Consider the following 19,627-nt stretch of genomic DNA (forward strand, 5'->3'; position numbering starts at 1 on the left):
ATTTCTATTCCCCCCTGGATGGGATGCTAGTCCATCGCAGGGTTACCCCCAAGCAGTAAATTCGCCGATACCCATTTATACACCTGGGTGGAGAGAGGCTCTACGAGAGTAAAGTATCTTGCCCAAGAACACAACACAGTGCCCCAGCCGGGGCTTCAACCCGGACTGCCCAAGCTGGAGTCCAGCACACTAACTATTAGGCCACTGCGCCTCCCACCCTGGCCATTAGTTAAGCTTAATACAGGTCAGTTTGAAGAATTTTTAAGCCATGCTGATTGTAGGCTTTACAAAATGAAGCATCCATTCTATTTGTTTTGAGGAAGTTTATGGACTGGGGGCACAACTGAGTTATGTCAAAAACTTAAATGTTCTCAGGTTTTCCTGTAATTTAATTGCAAAACATTGGTGTTTCATTTTCATTTTCTTTGCTGTCAGATTTGTGGGTTTAGTCTTTTCAAGAAATAACAAATGTAACAAACTGGAATTTCAAATCAAACTGGAATTTCAAATCGTTTACCAGGCATTTCTTTTCTTATTTCATTGTTTGAGGAAAAGTTGTACAAGGTTAAGTCAGAACAAACGCAAAAACATACGCGTAAGCTTACAGCTAGCGCGAGCAGATCTTATTATTCATTCCCAGCGCGAGATTGAAGTCTTGTTTTCGACCCTGAAAAACCCACCTTTTCCGTTGGCTCAGAGCATAAAACTACATATAAGCGCCCTGGTTCTTAGTCCCTGCCTTATTCCCTGCCATCGCTGTGAAAAATACGCAAGAGAATCTCTCAACTCTCACCATTTGATCATGCAACGTGACAACATCCACGCGAGAACCCCGGACATGTGCGTGGATCCGCGCGGGTATATGACGTCAGGATGGCGCAATTTGCTCTAAAAATAGAAAAATTGTCCCATATCATAGGTACGCGCGGATCCCAAGACTTACGGTCTCCGTCCCCGATTATGGCTCCTGGTTGAGAGACAAAAGAAACTTACAAAATTTACAATTTTGACCCGAAAACCTCGGAGTCATGTTAGAATATTGGCATATCGAACGTGGCCCATTACAAGACGATTTGTGCTGCAAACCAAAGTGCCGCAAGTTGCCTCCAAAAACAATTCGTTTACGTTTGTTTTGTCCTGCACCATAAGAATTGCAATTGGCCGATCAATTTTTAAGCAACATATTCTCTAACCTCCTCTCCCTACTTCTCTGAGTCAGTCACGTAACATCATTGCCGGTCGAGGAAACATGGCGTCCAACACGTGCTTTCTGCTTGAGTTCGCGACGAAATCGTTTGGCTGAGTAAATCTTCGATATTAAAAAAAAGCGGTTTAATCTGGGATTAATTCGAGAAAAGTATCGATAGAATAACTGATTTTGCCATACAAAAATGTCGAATGAATGAAAATTTTTAAACTCAAACTTCGTCGCAAGTCTTCGATTCCTCGAAATTTAAAGAATTCCGACAAGTTAACTCAAGCTTAGGTGCAAAAGAGGTGTTGACAAAAACAGTTAATTTTCCATCAGACACGTTGCTTTTGACCAGTAGCTTTTGACTGAGCAAACAGCTAAGAGCTGAGGCCATTTTTTCAAATTTTCCATAGTATTAAATAAGAGTTATCATACTCATTTATGCGCTCAAATCTTATTCTTAAGCATGTTTATAAGGAATTAAATCGCGGTTCGAATTTTTGCCGTGGCCGCACAATAGGCGACTGAGTAATAAACTGCGCACGAAAGGTGGAATTACTCAAAAGCAGTAGCAGAGGCAAACTTAAGCATATATAACAAAACCACCTACAACGGATAGTATTGCTTAATTAATAACGGTACAAACTTAACGATGTTCTGACTTTGTTGCACACGTACTATAGGATTAACTAACCTTTTTATCTCTTTACCAAATCCTTCGGCTTCCTTCCAAAGGTAGCTCTTAGTTTTCTAGAAAAGATCCAAAACCTAGCTGTTATATTTCCAAGAAACAAATTAGAACATTGCCGCCAACTGATCGAGGTTCAAATATTCCATATGTTCCAGGCAGATGTCTCGTGGTGCCCAGGCTTTCGCAGATTAAATTGCGTGCAAAATGGCGGCCAAGGCGAGGAAAAGGATGGCGTATTTCAAAACATTATTCTTTACATCAAGATGCCGACGTAGCCGTCAGCGTTGTATGTCGAATATCATTGATACGTCAGCTTGTATCAATTTTGACTGCTAATTTTTCTCTTTTACACGGTACAATCGTCTAAAACGTTTACAATGTCCTCGGTAACACCTTTGGAGAGCTCAGCAAAAGATCTGGTGGAGTTGACTCCAGTTTTTCGTGGTGGGGAGAACGAACAGCGAAAAGTTGCCGGGGTATGAGATTAGAAATTATCGCTAACGGTTGTCAGTAAACTTTGTATGAACTTGTTAGTTTGCAACACTCGCACGTCGATCAAAGGCTTACTTTAAAAGCCAAACACTAGAAACCACCAATGCTTACACGTAAAACCATTTAGCAAATTTTCACAAGACATTTAGCTGCAAACATTCAGAACATTCAAGTGTGTAAAATGTCTGGGTAACGTCTCTAAGAACACTGGAAGTTACAACTGAACTGCAAGACAAACATCTTTACGTGCCTAACAAAATTCCTTATTTGCCAGGTGTGTGATTCAGAGCTATGCATGATGGCCCTACCTCCAGATGAACAACAGCTACTGACAAGAGTATCTCAGTATCTCCTTTGCAGAGGAATCATTCCTGTTGTGGTTAGGAGTCCCACTGAAGCACTCATACACAGCAGACATTCCCGGTTTGCTATCATCATTTTACCAGACAGTGATCCCACGTTGATCAGAAAAGTCAGGTCAGCAATGCCATTAATCCTAATCTCTTCAAAACTTGATTTGTCTAAAACTAACTATATTATTGAAGGATTGACTATTGACCCTGTATAAAATCAAAGAAACAAAAACCTTCATAACAACAACAATTACAACAATCTTATTTTTTTCATTTGTCTATTCACATTATTACAATTGGCCTGGCCTGCAGGTAGTTATATTTAGTAACCAAATAGTTTTGCTTTTCAGAACAGATTGGTTCTTAACAAGAGTCAAACCTCAATCTTCCAGTAATCATTTGGCTATTCTAACTCAGTGTTATGCAGTATGATTTTTTTTTTGTTTTTTTCAGGGTCTTAGCCAGAAAAAATATGATTGCAGCAAAGTCCATGAAAAAGTTATGACTGATGTAATGTCTGTGAAAAATTATGATAATTTGAGACAATGGTCATGGTTGAATTTAGGTATTTAGGGTGTTTATGATGACTTTAAACATCAAAAATGAAAAGGGAAGTGCCTTGGTTTGCCCATCACTAGCTACGGCTCTGTTTGTATATATGAGCCCATCACCTGAATGCAGTTCTCAATCCAGTCAACTTATGATAAGATATGAGTTGTTCAAACAAAGCAAGAAGTAAACGTTTTTTCCAGGTCAGTCAATGGAATGAATTGCCAAACACCTGTGATTGTCATATCATCAGCTGATATTTTACCAGGTTAGTGAAATAACCATTTCCAGGGTTGATCCACAAATAATTTTTCTATCAAAATCAACACATTGTGAAGTAGAGAGGTATTGAAATTGGAACAAATATAATTATTCCCAAGAATAAGGATATGATTATGTGACTTACTTATTGGTAAGGTTATTAAGGTGTTTCTGAAAGCACTAGACTTGCCGCTTATAAGCCCTATACTTATACAACTTTGTAAGGGCTTTTAGATGGGCTTGTGAATGGAGGGGTTTATATCCAAGGGGGCTTACGACTGAAATAAAAAAAACCGTGTTGAAATGAGCTATAGCTGCACATTGATTGAAATAGGTTTTTCATTTACTGGTAAGTAAACTTTAAAACATCATAATAAAGTGAATTTAAAACAAGGAAAGCTTGGGGGGGGGGGGGGAGGATGGAGCTATATCCGGAGGGAGGTGGGGCTTATAACTGGATGTATTTTTTGGCTTACAGGTAGATAGGCCTATAGAGGGGCTTATAAGTGGCAGTTTACAGTATTTAGATTGGTCTGAATATCTCAGCAGTTATCATTCTGGTGGAATATGATCTGCTAAGTAGCCATGATATTGAGATTCACCAAATGATAACCTGTGAAAGAATTGAGGTGTTAAATTCCTCACAGACTGTGAGGTTCTGGAGTCAACTATGTCAGTCCATCATGTGTAATTATGTACCAAAATGGGGTGCAGTAGCTGTACGGTTTACTTGTTGTGGACTCTCCCTTAACCCTTCTTGATCCTGCAAAAATATTTACATAATTAGAAAATATTTCTCAATTATCCTACATGTGGTCTTATGCACGTGCAGGGAAGAGTCCTTCTATGTATTTACTGTATTATTTTTGTAAAGTTCAAAGCCAGCCAGACAACCTATCTATGTCACTCAATATCTTTCTTCTGAAACAGAGAGCACCTTGCATATGTTGGGTACAAATGAAATCCATGAAGTGATCCATAGAACCTCCAATGCCGAAAAGCTTGAGACAGATTTGATAACTGCTCTCAGTCATATCATTGGGCAATCTGGTCATGGTGGTAAGTGCTATAATGATCATGGCAGCAGGTTAAAAATACTGACTGTCTCTAGTGCTTGTCAGAAAAATTGTAGAAATTCATTGCTAGTTGTGAACTGAATGAATACAGATTCACTCACTTTTACTTTTAATGACAGATCCCTTAAGATATGTTTGATATGGGTTTTGTATCTAGTTATTGTGTTGCCTTTGATTTTCCAGCCTAGCACTGGCATTTCAGACTAGTGCCACCTATGCAGTGTCTTCCTACATTATGCAGAAATTCTATTTTTGGTCCAAGCAAAAGTTCAGTCATTTGTTCCTTTACTTAAAGAACTACTTTACTTCAGCCAACTGGATATATGATGTTCTGTTTAAATTCAATATGTTTGAAAGATTCTCTAATGGATCTCTTTCCAGGTGACTCATATGTGTCATTGTTGATGACCCCAGTCAACACACCCTGGAACACAGCACCTCATTACACCACAGCCCCCATGTCTACATTTCAGCCAGGAGGCACTAGCAGCACTGGCTTCACACCAACAGGAGCTCCAAGAAAGCATAGTCCTACTCAAATGATAGAACTAAACGTGATGAAGGCTTTGAGTAGTTCACAGATTGATCATGTCCAAGTATCTGACACTGGACTGCCGCAGCTGGTGGAGCCAGTGGGTGGAATGAAACTACTTGTCAGTGAACCTGTTACCCAGGTTGTGAATCAGGGGGCAGCAACTCATGAGACTTCTCCTTCTTCCGGTATGAGTGCTCAAGAAAACCCTGATGCTGTTCTGCCAGGGATAGAGACCCTGCTGACTGCTATTCAAGTTGTGGAGCGAGATGCCCCTGCTGCAAATGATCAACCTGCTACATTCAACAAGTTCACGCCTCTCAATTCTCCTGCCTCTCAGTGTGCAGAAGCAAGGTTAGTTTTGGTATTTGGCCAGTCATGCAGAAGCTCCTCTGTAGGAAAGTTTGCTTAACAGTGAACAGTGATTTCTCTGCAAACAATGTTTTATGATAGACATTATACAGTGATGTTTATGGCTGGTCGCCTGTCAGCTGTAAATAAACTTCATTCATATTTATTTTATTTTTGTAAACAGGGATTGGAAAATATATTGAAAAAGGAGATTTTTACAGTACAGAAGGTGGCGAGGAAACCTAGAGAAACTTAAAATAAAATTAGGCTTCCTGATATTTATATAGCTAAAATAAAAGGGTGTGGCCAGTCTTCCCTTAGTGTCCGTGAGTGGAATAATAGAACCGAGAGAACAAAATTGTGAAAATCTGAGATATCTACAACTAAGCTGTTTCGCTCGGCTTGACAGATGAGACCCAAAAAAGAACAGTTTTCTGTAGAAACTATAATTGTGTTCTTGAAAGCAAATCGTGGGTTTAGTTGCGCCGTCTTGAAAATTTACGATTGTTGGTTTTTCTTCCGTGTCTTTTTTTTTCCAGACCCAACAGTCGTACACGACGACGAAAAGGTCGTCGATCAACAGCTGGCTGCCCACATTCTGTTAAAGCAACAGTGTCGGACACCGAGTTAGAATCGCTGAATGATACCAAGAGTCCTATAGCGGCCAGTTTGGCTGGTGGGAAGCCATACTTCATGTCACTTGATAGCTACAGGGAGGCTATGGCTGATGACCCTAATGCTAACCCTGTGGATCGGCATAATTCTAAAGAAAGACACAGAAGGTAAGGTTTGATTAACATCACTGCACTTGATAGACTGTAAGGTTTCCTTCTAGACTTTCTGAAAGTCCATTCCAATATTTCTTCCCTGGTCTGTTGGTTTTGCCGCGCTTCGTTGCTCAAATATTGTCTTATTTCTTCGCTCGAGGCAGATGACTAAGCCGGCGAAGGATTAAGCAAAGGTCGACTTGTGCCAAGTCTAGTTTCCTTCTAGCGTCGTTCATTCGTATTCCATATTTTTGAAATCGGCTTCAAGTTTCTTTCTTTGCGTTTTGAATTGATCGCCATCCCCGAAAGAGAGCGGGGCGGCTCTCTCTGATTTGTTTTTCTTTCGGGAAGGAAGGCTGTATAAACGCAGGCTACCAGTTGATTGCCGGCTTGCATCAGTAAATCGAAATATGCACATGGGTGAGGCTTGGTGGACTGCATTTCAGTGTTAATTAAGGTCTTCCATGTTTTTTATTTAGTTCGGTTTTATCACCAAAGTTTTGCAGACTGGTTTGTTTCATCATATCATAACTTATCAATGAAACCATCAGTATCTTGACCTCTTGTTAACAGGATACGTATCACCAAAGCAGCAGAGTTCTTCAAAGCGGTCATACCAGGTATGCACCCAGGTATGGACAAGGCTACAGCTTTCCACTTGACAGTCTACTACATGGTGTTCCTGCGAAATGCGCTGCGACAGCAGGATCCTCCAATTATTCCCAAACTACACGAGGTTCGTGTCATTGTCTGTACTGCAGCGGTTGTTCCGAGGGTGGGGAACACTATCCACCAGGCCCCGATTGTTCGAAGACTGGATAACGCTATCCACCGGATAAATCGCCATCCAGTGGATAAGTGTTAACAAAACAAACCACGCTATCCGCTGGATAGTGATTTATCCGGTGGATAGCGTTATCCATCTTTCGAACAACCGGGGCCAGATGGATCACCGAGTGGACAAGAGAGAGAGAGATAATATCCCTTGCAGGCCTTATTCCTAAAGTCATCCCTCTTTTTATATCACTCTCGGTTTTAGAAATCTCAGGGGGATCTTTAAGTAGCCAATCATGTGATGCGAATTTTACGCGAATTTTACAGCTCAAGTATTTTATCCTCCACTAAAACGTTACGCAACAGGCGTGGTTACATTATCCGCGTTGGAATTAGATACCATATTTAAAAATAACTTAAGAGGGATTACCTTGGAAATTATGCCTGTACCGGCAATTAACTCTCTTACTCTCCATTCTCTCTTACTAATGGATACATGTTGGCAAAACCAACAACACTACTTACTGCACTGTGATTTTTCCCGTGGATAGCAACTGATGGCTGGTTTCGAGTTGCTTGCGTTGCTGCACGTTCCTCAGTATGTTAAGCTGTGATCGGTTCGGGCTCTAATGTCCAGTTCAATATTAGCAACTATCATTTCAATATTAGATTTTCGGTTTGTGGTATCCAGCATATAATCCAAGCGTTAAGGTGATGTCAGTTTTGAAAAAAATAGATACAACTAGCAGCAAAATGGTCTTTACCGTAACTGTGGAGATACAATACCACACATCCAAAATTTCGGTCAAAAAGGCAATCTTTCTCGAGGTCAGTTAGTCAATAGGTTATAGATCATTCCCAGAGAGCATCTGTCAATGACCCGCGTCGTCAAGTGGAGAGAAAAAAACTCAGAAATAAAAATACTGATACCACCGTCGTCAACACTTATATACATATGACAGTTGGAGAGATATAATCAGCTTGCCGTAGTTAATGCCTCTTTTCCTAATTCTTTCATTGTATCTTGCAGACCTTTAAAGAAGAATGGGGTGAGGTGTTCAGCATGGAGGGTCCCCCAGAAACCGATGAAAATTAATTGATAACTCGTAGTGTTATTACAGTTTTCGGCAAATACTTCGGTGTGAAGGTGCCGTAAACCTTCCGATTCGTTTTGTCCAGTCAGAAATCACCCGAGTTCGCCGAATGTTCTGACGAACACTCGTCGATTATAATTGACGTCAAGTCACGTCTTGTTCGCGTTTCCCTGGACCAGTGGATTTCAAGAAGTTAAGTCACGGATCGCGTACCTTGAAAATTGATCTTAATTCGTCTCAATCTAATCTTCCGAATTCTTAACAATCCTTGTCCCTGTTTGGCTTGCCATTGCTTTTTCGTTGTTTGTCGGTCTTAAATACTGTTATTTTGAGGTTTGATTATACGCCTCAAAAATGACTTACCATGTCGTAACACAAAACGAAAAACGACAAAAAAAAAACACACACACACACACCAAAAAAAAAACGAAAAACACACACACACACACACAAAAAAAACGAAAAACACAAAACGACACTCATTTTATGGGCTAAGGGTGCCATATTGAAATATGCCTGAGAAGATTGTGCTTTCCTAAAATAATTCTTGTTAACAGCCGTAAACGCTTCCATTCTGCAATGATATTGCTTGCACACTGTCAACAACAACAAGTATCAAATACTCGTGATAGAGTTTTTCTTTCTTTTATTTTTTCCAATTTGTCAGTAATTTGTTATCGGTACCTCAAAGGTATCAAACTTGTTCTTTGTATATCGTTTAGAAATGTAAATAACAATTTTATTTAATATCGTTTGACCAAAATATTGTATTATAAATTATTTTATAAAAAATGATTATGAATTTTTACAAAAAAAAAAATAAAAACATGTACAAGAATTAAATGAAGAAAGGTTCTTTCAACAAGTTGTGATTACCCTCTAGTTTCGTATTAATGTATTCTCTTTAAACTGTTTCGTGCCGAACACGACAGTCAAAAGCAAGTTGTGAACTAAAATAATTTGGTGTCGTAAGCTTGGCGTATGTGGCAAAGTTGTGCCGTATAAATCGACTCGTAGCAACTATTCGCTAAATTTTTTGAACCAGTCGCAAGAGAAAGGGAGGAATATAGACGAGGTAAAAGAGAGAGGAGGAAAAGGGAAGGGTGTTAAGAAATCCTGTGTTTTCCCGTTTTCCATTTCCCTTCGTTCTTACTCTTAGGAGTTGCTGCAATTTTTAATCACGGTTATTCTTGCACGAAACGCCTACACTGCAGACGAGAATTAACTCTATACCACCCATAAAATGGAATCATAATTTCATTTCGTTTTTATCATAAGTTAAAACCAACCCAACCTCATTACTTCAAAAGTGTCCTAAAATGATTGACCCCTTCGTGTAGTGTTCTGTCATCTATCGCCGTCATAAGCTCGTCACTGTCTCATTTTCAATGACGATTTTGGCGTCTTTCCTCAGGGTTACTCCCTCGCCCTTCGAAGACATCTTGCGCAATGATCTCAACACCACCGACGTCTTCCTTTTCTGCTGGCCTCTCCGTTTGGTTAGAGCCAGGCCTTCCATGTCATCCATCATTTGCTCCAGGAACGCCTGGTCATTAGTTTCCATGGGAACGACAGAGATGTCGCGCACCGCACGAAACTGGCCGCAGTTGTTGAGGTGCTCGTTCTCGAGACGAAAGAAGTTCCAAATAAAACGCCTGAAATCGCACAAAATACGAAATACTCAAGACTCGTCAAACTGGCGCTTATTTTCGGTTTCCGAAGCGACTAGCAGTATTTCTGCTCCACTAGGTATGGGATGCTAGTCCATCGCAGGGTTACCCCCACCCCCCGCACTAAAATTCGCTGGTACCCATTTATACACCTGGGTGAAGGCACCGAGGGAGTAAAGTGTCTTGCTCAAGAACAGAACACGTTGAAACAGGCCAGGGGACCCGTTTCTCGAAAGCCCCAGAAACTTTTCAGGTCCGTAAAGCCTCTTTTAGTTCAACTGTATCTAAAATCGGAGAAGTGCATACGCCTGAAACTTCTTGTATGAAGGGAACTTCTGTTCATATTAAGAATATGTGAATAAAACAGCTCTGTAATCGTAAGGTTCGAGATTTTGCTATGGCTTTCCGGGCCCGAAAAGTTTCCGGGGCTTTCGAGAAACGGGCCCCTGGGCTCGAACTCGGACAGCTCGATCCTGAGTCCAGCGCGCTGACCATAAGGTCGCTCCCTCCTCCCCCCCCCCCCCCCCCCCGCCGCCAACCCCCAACGTAAATTGAGCGAGAGGCCAATCACTAGTTTCTCGACTAAGTTTAGTGAAACAAGAAAGTCAGAGTAACAGAGAAAGCAATTCGACCAAACATGAAAGAGAATATCTTACCTAAACACTTCGCACACTGATAAAATGAGTTTAAGAATCTCCGAATGAAATATTTCCAGTTCTCCTACAGAAACTGTCAAGGTCCATAGCAAACGGAAAATCAAGTCCTCGACCATAGCAAAGTAGTAAAATGCCTGGAAGGGAAAAGAGAGATTTTCAGCCATGATGGTTTTTCTCACTAAGATGATCGGATCATTCAATCTCGTAATGCTCACGATGCAAGTCCCTAAATTACACTCGCCTAAAAGCTTGTGCAAGTTTGAGAAACTCTATAACATCAATTGTGCCCATAAACCGCGAACTGCACTTAAGCTTAGGTCAGGTGCCTTTCTACACAAACAGAGAGTTACGAGTTTATCTCTCGAAAGTTTCAATGTAATGTACCTATGTCTGCATTTTTTAAAATAAAGCTATGATTGAAAAAATGACTGAGTGACACACCGTGGATCTGTACACCGTCTCTTCCCTGAGAAATTTATTTTCGCCAGCGTTCTTGTCCAGTAGGCCCCAGTCCATCTTGATGTCCCAGGTGAAAGTGTAGCAAGTGCTGATGATGGCAGCTATGATCCACAACATGAAGTAACGATCTCGCCCTACCGAGTCTGATTTAGCTAGAAAATCAAAGCAACGAGTTATTTTACAAACCAAAGCGCCCAAAAAGGCGGAAATCCGTCTGTGTTCGCAGGCTATAAAGCGCCTTAATTATCTACGTTTTGCATTATTAATTAGTATGTCCGCCACGGCACACTAAATTCCCGGTACCAGTTATAAGTGATCCCGGGCCTCAATTTTAGATATAGGGTTTTGGGGATCAATACATTGTCCCCCCAAATTTACTGAAACAGCGGAAGACCTATGACTGGAAACTAGCGTAGCAAGTTCAAGGAAAGTCCCCCTTTGTTGTGAATGCAAACTAGGTTAATGTTCGGAAATCTTAGTTCCGCACTTCCGCGAAGATTTGCACCAAAAATACCCATTTTTTCCCGGTCTATAAAAGCGTATAACTATACCACATTTTAGTCCCTATTATATGGCAAGGTAGTCTTGAGGTAAATCCGAGCGTTCTGATTGGTTCTTTCTTAGTCGTGATTTTGCCACACATGGAAACGGTCATAAGCAGTGTATTTTTTTTGTTTTCGAAAGCCGGCAAATTCAATGGCCCGATCGCCATATAATAAACTTCTCACTAGTCTAGCTTGCTCGAGCCGCAAAGGGAAATACTGGCCCTGGGTCATTTTTCTCGGTCCGAACTACCACGACCTCGGCCCAATACTCCCCAGTAAGGCCCTCGTGCACGCTTAATGAGAGCTTAGTCATAACAGATAAAGAGAATGCCCTTACCGAGAGTGGAAAATGCTACTACGAAGAATGACGTAGAGTATTTGCCAGCGTTAACAAGATGTGGAAAAGCGTGTCTTGTGTCTTTATAACGCCTTAAACATTGAGCAAATCGGAACCATGCAGGAAGACAAGCAACAAAAGGACGGACGCCATATAATGTGCCATCACAGATCATGTCATTAGCTGTAATGAAACAACAGTGTTATGTTAAACTCAATGGCAGACATCTTTCGGGCCATTCCTACGCTTCTTTAACCTGACGAGTGAGCAGGGAGTGTGGGAATGACTGAGACTCTAAAAATGTCTACGAAGAAGGTAGCTGATCATGATATGGTTAAATGAAAAACAAGTTGAGGTAATTCCATCGAAATAGAACTCACCATAGATTTTCTTTCAAACTTTACCTGTTGGCTGCTTATATCAAGATGACTTAAAATTTGAAATAAAAAAGGGGGGTCCCCATATTCGTTTAGGAGCAGGAGGACCTTCAATAAATCCCATAATTCCTGAAATTAACTGCTTTGAGAAACGTCTATAATTGAACTATTCACCTTACGCTTTAAGAGAGTACAAAAATAGGGAGAAAGTTAAGCGAGAAATACAACAATGGATGTATTGCATCAATGTTACGGTGCAATTTGATGTACATTTTATGATAAAGGCACCCATATTTAGTCCACAGGGATACAATATGTTCCAAGCACGCAGTGTTCTGGCACCACATATTATCTTTTACGAGTGCTAGCTATGCTCTCCGTTTCCGTGATAATTTTTTACTCTGCGATAGAAATTGGTCCATATTCACTGTATAGAAAGAAGGTGATCTCTGCATTCAAACTAAATAAAAAAAAATCGTTAGGTCCAAGTACTCGTTTCCAAGCCAAGCCGTTTAGAAAAAGCCACCATTCTGTTTACGTTTTGCACGTGCACGCGCTCTTGAGCGCGCGCTAATGACGCGAAAATCGTGCGCAGTAGAAATGAAATTGCACTCGCATTCATACGATTACGCATACAAACTTAAATGCCAGTTGTCGCTCTCTTCTTGTTTCAATGGGTACAGACGCAAAAAGATGCTGGCTCTAGCTTACAAAAAATTTCAAAGCGTCACAATATCTTTGCTGCTGTGAACGAAAGATGTCCTGGATCCTCTCGAAATCAAACTAAAAATATATTACAGTGGGTGTGCAATGGCATCCAGGTGATATGGACAACATTACAAACTACTGCTGAATCATGCAGTCATAATCAGGATATGATATATACAGAGAAAAGTACTCACCATTATTCACGTGCCAATCGTGTGCGTAGAAACAAATGATAAATTGTAAATCAAGGAGCGCTACTGCTAAACTGTTGAGTTGATCAGCAAGCCAGAAATCGGCAAATCCTACGTGTTGGAAGGGTGCGGTGAAGATTCGAAACTGAAAAGAACAAAAGTCGCAATGAACCGACCATGCTCTAATGTTACGGCAACAATAGTAACTTACAGAACTTTCAAGAAAACTTACCAGAACTCTCAGAAGCCAGAATCGTGCTCTGTAGTAACATATTTTAAACGGATTGAGAGTGAACAGAAACAGGAACGACACTAAAACCAAGTTGGGAGAATAAGATTCTATTCCTAACAAGTGAGAAAACATGAACACCACAAGACTGATGGCCCACAGGACACCCAGCAACAATGCAACCTGAAATAGAACAAGGATACTGTGAGAAAAATGGGCAACGTCGTGTTTCTCATCGTGGTTTGGTGTATGGGACATGTTTTTCAGATGCTTTTAGTGAGCTATAGACTGTTTAGTAGGTTAACTGTTAAGGCTATTTTAAACAGTGAGATTCTGCTCATTTAAACTTGGACCGAGATAAACTGCACTAATAACCGTAGAAACGGAGAAGGCTCAGCTTGTGGTTGTATGGTTCATGATTTCACTGCCTCTGCTCCACTATTTGACAGGTCTGAGATTTCTTCTCCGGGTGATTGCCTTTAGATCGACGATGCAGGATGGAATATAGACTGCCTTATATCGTTCTTAAGTTGCCTCCCTTAAGCAAAAGTGTTGCATCCTGAAATATTACACTCCCAAAAATTAAACAAAGAGGCAGAAGAGTGAAATATCAGGTTTTACCGTGAAGAGAAGTGCGGTTCTTTGAAAATGGCTGAAAATGGCAAATGGGCTAGTGTAAAATAAGATATAAAAAATATTCTTACCTCTAACAGGTGTTGGTAGCTAAGATGGTCACGTGGGTCGAGTTCAAATATAAGCACGTGATTAACACCTGCTTTACGCCAGCCCCAGGTGTTCACGGCCAGGAGAAACGTGACTAACACAAAGAGGAAAATCCCGCGGTAAATACGAATTGCGATGTCAAACTCTCCAGTGTGATCTGTAAAGAAAGCTGAGTAGCAACACATAAAGTTAATAGAGAGAGGATAATGTCTCTATTGATGTAACATGTAACATTACAAATACAAGAAATGTATACAGACAAAGAATATTTATACTTTCAGGTCAGATGATTACTTTATTATTAATTGGACTGGGTAAAGTTTCTATAATGGCTCTTTTTCAATCATAAAAGTAGTGCAAGCTTGCACAAGGTCATAGCCAGGGGGGTCCTGGGGTGCCTGCGACCCCCCCTCCCCCTTTGTAAGTTTCCCTTTTTTAAGCAAACAGTGTACAACAGGTGGCAAAAACGTCATGCCAATCTGGTGAGTATCCTCACTTTGACACAGTGACCCCCCCGTTTGAAAAATCCTGGCTACGCCCCTGTTGCAGAGCACCATACTGGGACACTGTTGGCCTCCAGTCTTTTCTGTGTGGATGTCGCAGTACTCAGTCTATGTTTTCAAGAGCTTGGGTTGACACTCTCCCAGTAAAGCCCTCACACTAAGCAAGATATATCAATAAGTGAGGGAGAGATTTGTCTTAGAGTGAGTTCATGTTTTATCAAAGATCTCCCAACAAAAGCTTACCAGTAACTGTAGCTATTGAAACAAGCATGAGGAACAGGCCAGCCAAGAATCCTACTCTACAAGAGACCCAGTTACCGTGCTATCAAGGAAGACAGAATGAGAAAACAACATCAGCTACTACAAGGCTAAGTATTTTCCAGAAGTTTTGAATATGACTTTAAGACTAAGTGGCAACACATACAATAGTAGATTATACGTTGGGAACTTAAATCTGATCATGGACAACTCACCCTGAGTTCCTCTGCCAGTGGAGGTACTCGTAATCTATTCATAGCTCTTGAACGGTTCCCACCCTCAAGTTCAGAAATATACAAATCCTAAAAATTGAAATGTTTGTTAATGCAATATTTGAAAAATATGTCCCTGGGAAAAATGGTAATTTAAAGCACAAAATCTAATTAAGAATAACTTTTCACACACACCTCTGTATTTAGAATAAGCTCATCTACATGCTTGTTAACAAAAAAATCTGCCACTTCTATTTTTTCCTGTCTGTACTGGGCACCATTAGGGGTTTCATAGAGCTATTCAACAAAGAATCAGTACAATGTAATCAGTTTGTTTTCTAATAATAAAATAATGAACTTAATTCATCCTAGAGAATTCACTTACTGTGTGATCACTTTTCATTAATATTAATCAAAGGGGTCTCATAAAGAGTTGTTTGCTTACATGTATATAAACCTGATTATCTTAAAATCAAGAAAAAATGATATATGAGATAAGTTGGTAACATATCTAGTTGATCATACTGGTTAACTAAACAATTATTATCAGGGCTCATGAATATACCATCAATTTTTCCAGCAAAAAAAAAGATGCAAAACCAAATTCAACATAGAAATAATAATAAATATGTGATTTGCTATGTACACTGTACCTTATCATGTTTCTTGAGAATTTTCCTAAATCCAGTAAAATTAAGTTGCTGAAAGGTGAACAATCAGTAAATAATCACATATGGCACATTTGTTCAGTTAATTATTATCACTTCCAAAGGAAAAGCTGAACTCAATCCCAGTAAAGTCCTGCTACAGAAAAACTGGACTTGTAAGTACTAAATGCACTGATGTTTGATTACACAATGCAGTCTCTACATGTAGGCATGGAACAGATCAGTTGTAATATTTTACCAGTACACTGTACTAAGCGACATTTGGGTCATTTTCTGATAGGCTTTAACAATTCATTGGGTTGGTAGATTCTTTCTTATTGACAAACATGGTTTGCTGGTTTATCAACTTTTTCATCTACCACCAAAGTTGCTTGAATGAAATGGCTGAAGCTTTCCTTGTAAAAATATACATTATTAAATAACCTATATTCACCCTCGGCAATGTTGATAGCACAAAGGTTAGTGAGCTGAGCAAACAACTGAAACAAATAATTTAAATTAAACATCACATTGTTAAGAATCCCACCTGGCTGGAGGCAAACCAATTGACTATTTACAAGGGTGGCTGAGGATTTGAACTTGGGGCTACCACGAAACAAATCCAAGAAGTGGTCAGAGTGGAACTCAAACCCAGGACCACTGGATTACAAGTCCGATGCGCTGACATCTCAGCCACATGGCCTCAACAGGATATCTTTTTAACAACTTATTGTTAAAACCATGATTGATACAAATTTTAAACAAATCTTTTTGACTACCAAAAAGAAAAAATCTCAACCAGCCTAACCAACCCAACACTTTGAACAAAAACATAGCACCCAATTCAACCAACACAGGCTGCAGATGAAATGGCTGGTCCCAATTCCGAACATGACATAAACCTACCTGATAATTCTGTAGAAGAATTAAGCTAAGATAAAATTCTCCAAATGCAAACTTCAGCTGGTTGACTTTCTTCTTTGTTTTGACCTTGACCTTGTTGCTTGGTTCTGGAGACAGCGTCACTTTCCTTGATGTTGCCAGAGTGCTGAGACTGGGCCCTACCTTAAGGGAGCCAGCCACATGAAGTTCATTTTTGAGAGCTGTGAACTTTCGGCCAGCCTCAGCAATTTTTTCTGTGGGGGAGAGATGCAAAGATCAGTATGTTTCCATTAAGGAATTTGTAAATGTTAGTTTCTTATTTTAGAGCAGTTTTCAACTGAGTGTCGAAAGTAATCAGGCAATCACTTTCGTTTTGGTTTTACTAAGGTTTAAGACTGGCAGAGTAATCTTAACCTGGTAAGTAATAGCTTTGGTCTTAGTTTTATGACACTCAATTGAAAACCGCTCTAACTGACATTTTGGACTATTTGGTTCCAATCTCTAGGGGAAAGTATGACAAATAGGTGTGTTCAGTGTTTAATGGTAACATTTTCGGGGGAGAGGGAATCCAAGTTCTTAGTGGGGTAATCTGTGAGTTTTACTACCAATAATCTTTATTTATGTCATAATATTATATATAGCATTTTCATATTTCGTTTCACTTTATTAACAAGTAGTTTATTATACTTCAAATTAAGTTTACCTGCAAAGAATGTATTAATTTTTTCTAGTTCCTCATTACAGTAGCTAAACCACTGCTCCTCAAACTTGGAGAAATAACTCTGGACAATTGAGTCAGGATTTTCTGTAAAAGAACAGCAAATGATACATTCAGAACAATAGCAAGCACTTCTAACAAAGTAATCCATCAGTGATGTATTTATTTCTTTGCCTTTATCTTGATAATGACTGTTCTTCTAAAAGACTCTTGAATGCAAATGTGGTTGATGTGCATGAACAGTAAGTACTTAATGGCTGACCCCAAGGGAAACACTTAGCTTTGTTTCCCTCGAGACCCTCAATGTTCCCCGAGGCGAAGTTGAGTGGGACATTGAGGGTCAAGGAGAAACAAAACTCACTGTTTCCTGTAGGGCCAGTAATTAAGTGTTCTTCTATACCTCCCACCTTAAAACTAGAACAAACTGCGATAAAAATTATGTGCTTGATACTGGCTGGCACACAAATTTGCTACGGTTTTAAGGTGCATGACCTGATCACATGTGAATCAAATGTTTAAGTTTTTGTTTCCCTAGGGAAAAGTGAGTTTTGTTTGACCTAGGGAGTTAGTGAGTTTTAACCCACGACATGTGACACATTCTCTTCCAATTGGAAAATGTATTTGAGTTAGGTTGAGAGGTACAACAAATAGTCTTACTTCCAGTTACAGCCAAAGAACATGGCTGTGAGTTTTGTTACAACCCAGGTATCATATTAGTTTTAACTGTAAGCAAATATTATCAGACGGTGAGTCTTACCATCCTTTCGAGGCATCTTTTCCAGCCCATCATAAAGGACTTCTTTAAGTTGCTTGAGTTTGTAAAAATAAAACATAATTATATATATTTCTTCTAATTTTTTTTTGCATACATACATAAATTGCACAGTAACCTGATAGGGCTTCAAACTATCTTTTTAATAAGGGTGATGTCAAACCAAAAGAAAAGAAGCCACCTATCATTAACTAGCAACGCGTTGTTTACTACTACAAATGTGGTTTGTGTGATGCAAACTATGTCAGGTATACATGCCGACACCTCTATCAACACGTTGAGGAACACAAAGGATCGTCTTCAATCGGGAATCGCATCAAAGAGCAGCATGGAACAGTCCCAAGTGACATACATCATGACTTTAAGATCTTGAGAAAGTGCCAAAGTAAATTCGACTGCCTGATCTATGAAATGTTCTTTATAAAGGAGCTTAAGCCAACCTTGAACAAACAGTCAGATTCAATCCGTGCAAAGTTATTTATATAGGTTTTTTATAATATTTTATTATTTTAACACTTACATTTTAGCGCTTGTATTTACATAATTTATCGTTTGACATTCTCACGCCCTAATTTGTACTTATATATGTATATTTCATTCCTTTTTTCTTCAACTTGAAAATGATCTCAGAGAGATCAAAACATCGTTTTTTACCGCTAGTTTTTATTCTGAAAGGTGATGACATGGTCCTTCAAAACTGTACATCAGGCATAATAATCAACAGTCAAATTTTGCAGGTTCCACTTTAAATTTTAAACTCATGGTCTTCATTTCTTTTTTAAAGCTAAGTATATCTAACTAAATATAGTCTAAGGTTTGCAAAGTCTCAAATTTATAATTCTCCAGCCATTTAAATGCTCTGAACCATGACAGAAGTACATTTATCATTCATAAGAATGAAGAGTTAACACACTTCCGTGCACTGAAAGTTAGTAAAACCAGAACCCATGGAAAATGGGAACATTTATAGATAAGCTTCTAAGCCGTCGATTCTTACACATTATGAATTACGCACGAATTAATCTCCTGTCCGTGGGTCTAAATATAATTCCATCTTGTATGCAGACCGATTAACACTTTCGTTAAAGTTTATACAGTACAAGCTTAAATTGAAAAAACAAACAAACGCCCATCATCACGAGCCACGAGCCTTTGTCGCGCTGTTAGAATTCGTGATCGTTTACAAACTCAACCCAGTCGTCCTTAAAAAAGAATTAAAACTTACGTATACTACTTAAATATTGTAATATATACCAAAGCCGGTGTGGAGAGACCGAGAAAAAGGAGACTAAAGTCTTGTTCTTTTTCTTTTCTAAGAAAAAGATTGAGCTCACTCGAGAAGTATTTCACAAGTCTTAGATCTTCACATTTATTGCAGTGTTGTTACCTCATAACGTATGTACTGGCTGCGCCATTCGGGTGTTAAGTGAGCGCCAAGATGCTCTGTAAACTTCATATCTCTCAATTTAAGTTGTCTGATCCATGGAGTGACCTATAAATGCGTTGGTAACGCCGGCATCCCAGACAAAACTCATCATTCATAACAAAGATGGCTGGCAACTATGCGCTTCCGGTCATTAGCAGACTGTTTCCCAGGTCCTTACGATC

General features: G+C 39.6%; 2 protein-coding genes and 1 pseudogene across 5 annotated transcripts in view; 2 read left to right on the forward strand and 1 right to left on the reverse strand.

The window, feature by feature from the left end:
* Positions 1-140, forward strand: part of LOC145490773 (uncharacterized) — a 1,734-nt pseudogene extending 1,594 nt beyond the window's left edge.
* Positions 1-8,649, forward strand: part of LOC145490712 (uncharacterized) — a 33,604-nt gene extending 24,955 nt beyond the window's left edge. Inside the window, exons 1-8 of one of the 3 annotated variants that reach the window (XM_081469820.1) lie at positions 2,233-2,359; positions 2,650-2,852; positions 3,481-3,545; positions 4,469-4,597; positions 4,996-5,500; positions 6,037-6,279; positions 6,838-7,000; positions 8,069-8,649. In XM_081469820.1, coding sequence (XP_081325946.1) covers positions 2,261-2,359; positions 2,650-2,852; positions 3,481-3,545; positions 4,469-4,597; positions 4,996-5,500; positions 6,037-6,279; positions 6,838-7,000; positions 8,069-8,134 — 1,473 coding nt within the window. In that variant the 5' untranslated portion in view covers positions 2,233-2,260 and the 3' untranslated portion in view covers positions 8,135-8,649. Of the gene's footprint in view, positions 1-2,232; positions 2,360-2,649; positions 2,853-3,480; positions 3,546-4,468; positions 4,598-4,995; positions 5,501-6,036; positions 6,280-6,837 lie in introns of those variants that run through there. The other 2 variants (XM_081469805.1, XM_081469814.1) reach the window with 2 other exon arrangements.
* Positions 8,650-8,790: 141 nt separating this feature from the next.
* Positions 8,791-19,589, reverse strand: LOC145490592 (solute carrier family 53 member 1-like). 2 transcript variants are annotated; one of them, XM_081469692.1, is made up of 15 exons: positions 19,407-19,589; positions 18,005-18,056; positions 17,233-17,334; positions 16,554-16,783; positions 15,654-15,701; positions 15,196-15,297; positions 15,004-15,090; positions 14,774-14,852; positions 14,009-14,196; positions 13,308-13,487; positions 13,079-13,220; positions 11,800-11,982; positions 10,900-11,069; positions 10,459-10,592; positions 8,791-9,787 (listed from the first exon to the last, which is right to left on the reverse strand). In XM_081469692.1, the coding sequence occupies exons 1-15, from the start codon at positions 19,473-19,475 to the stop codon at positions 9,493-9,495; spliced, it is 2,061 nt and encodes a 686-aa protein (XP_081325818.1). In that variant the 5' UTR covers positions 19,476-19,589; the 3' UTR covers positions 8,791-9,492. The 2 variants fall into 2 exon arrangements, with proteins under 2 accessions (XP_081325818.1, XP_081325814.1); XM_081469688.1 differs by having other exon boundaries at positions 13,079-13,487.
* Positions 19,590-19,627: the final 38 nt, after the last annotated feature.

This window comes from Orbicella franksi, chromosome 1 (genome assembly GCF_964199315.1).
Source record: "Orbicella franksi chromosome 1, jaOrbFran1.1, whole genome shotgun sequence".
In the NCBI taxonomy this organism is placed as follows: domain Eukaryota; kingdom Metazoa; phylum Cnidaria; class Anthozoa; order Scleractinia; family Merulinidae; genus Orbicella; species Orbicella franksi.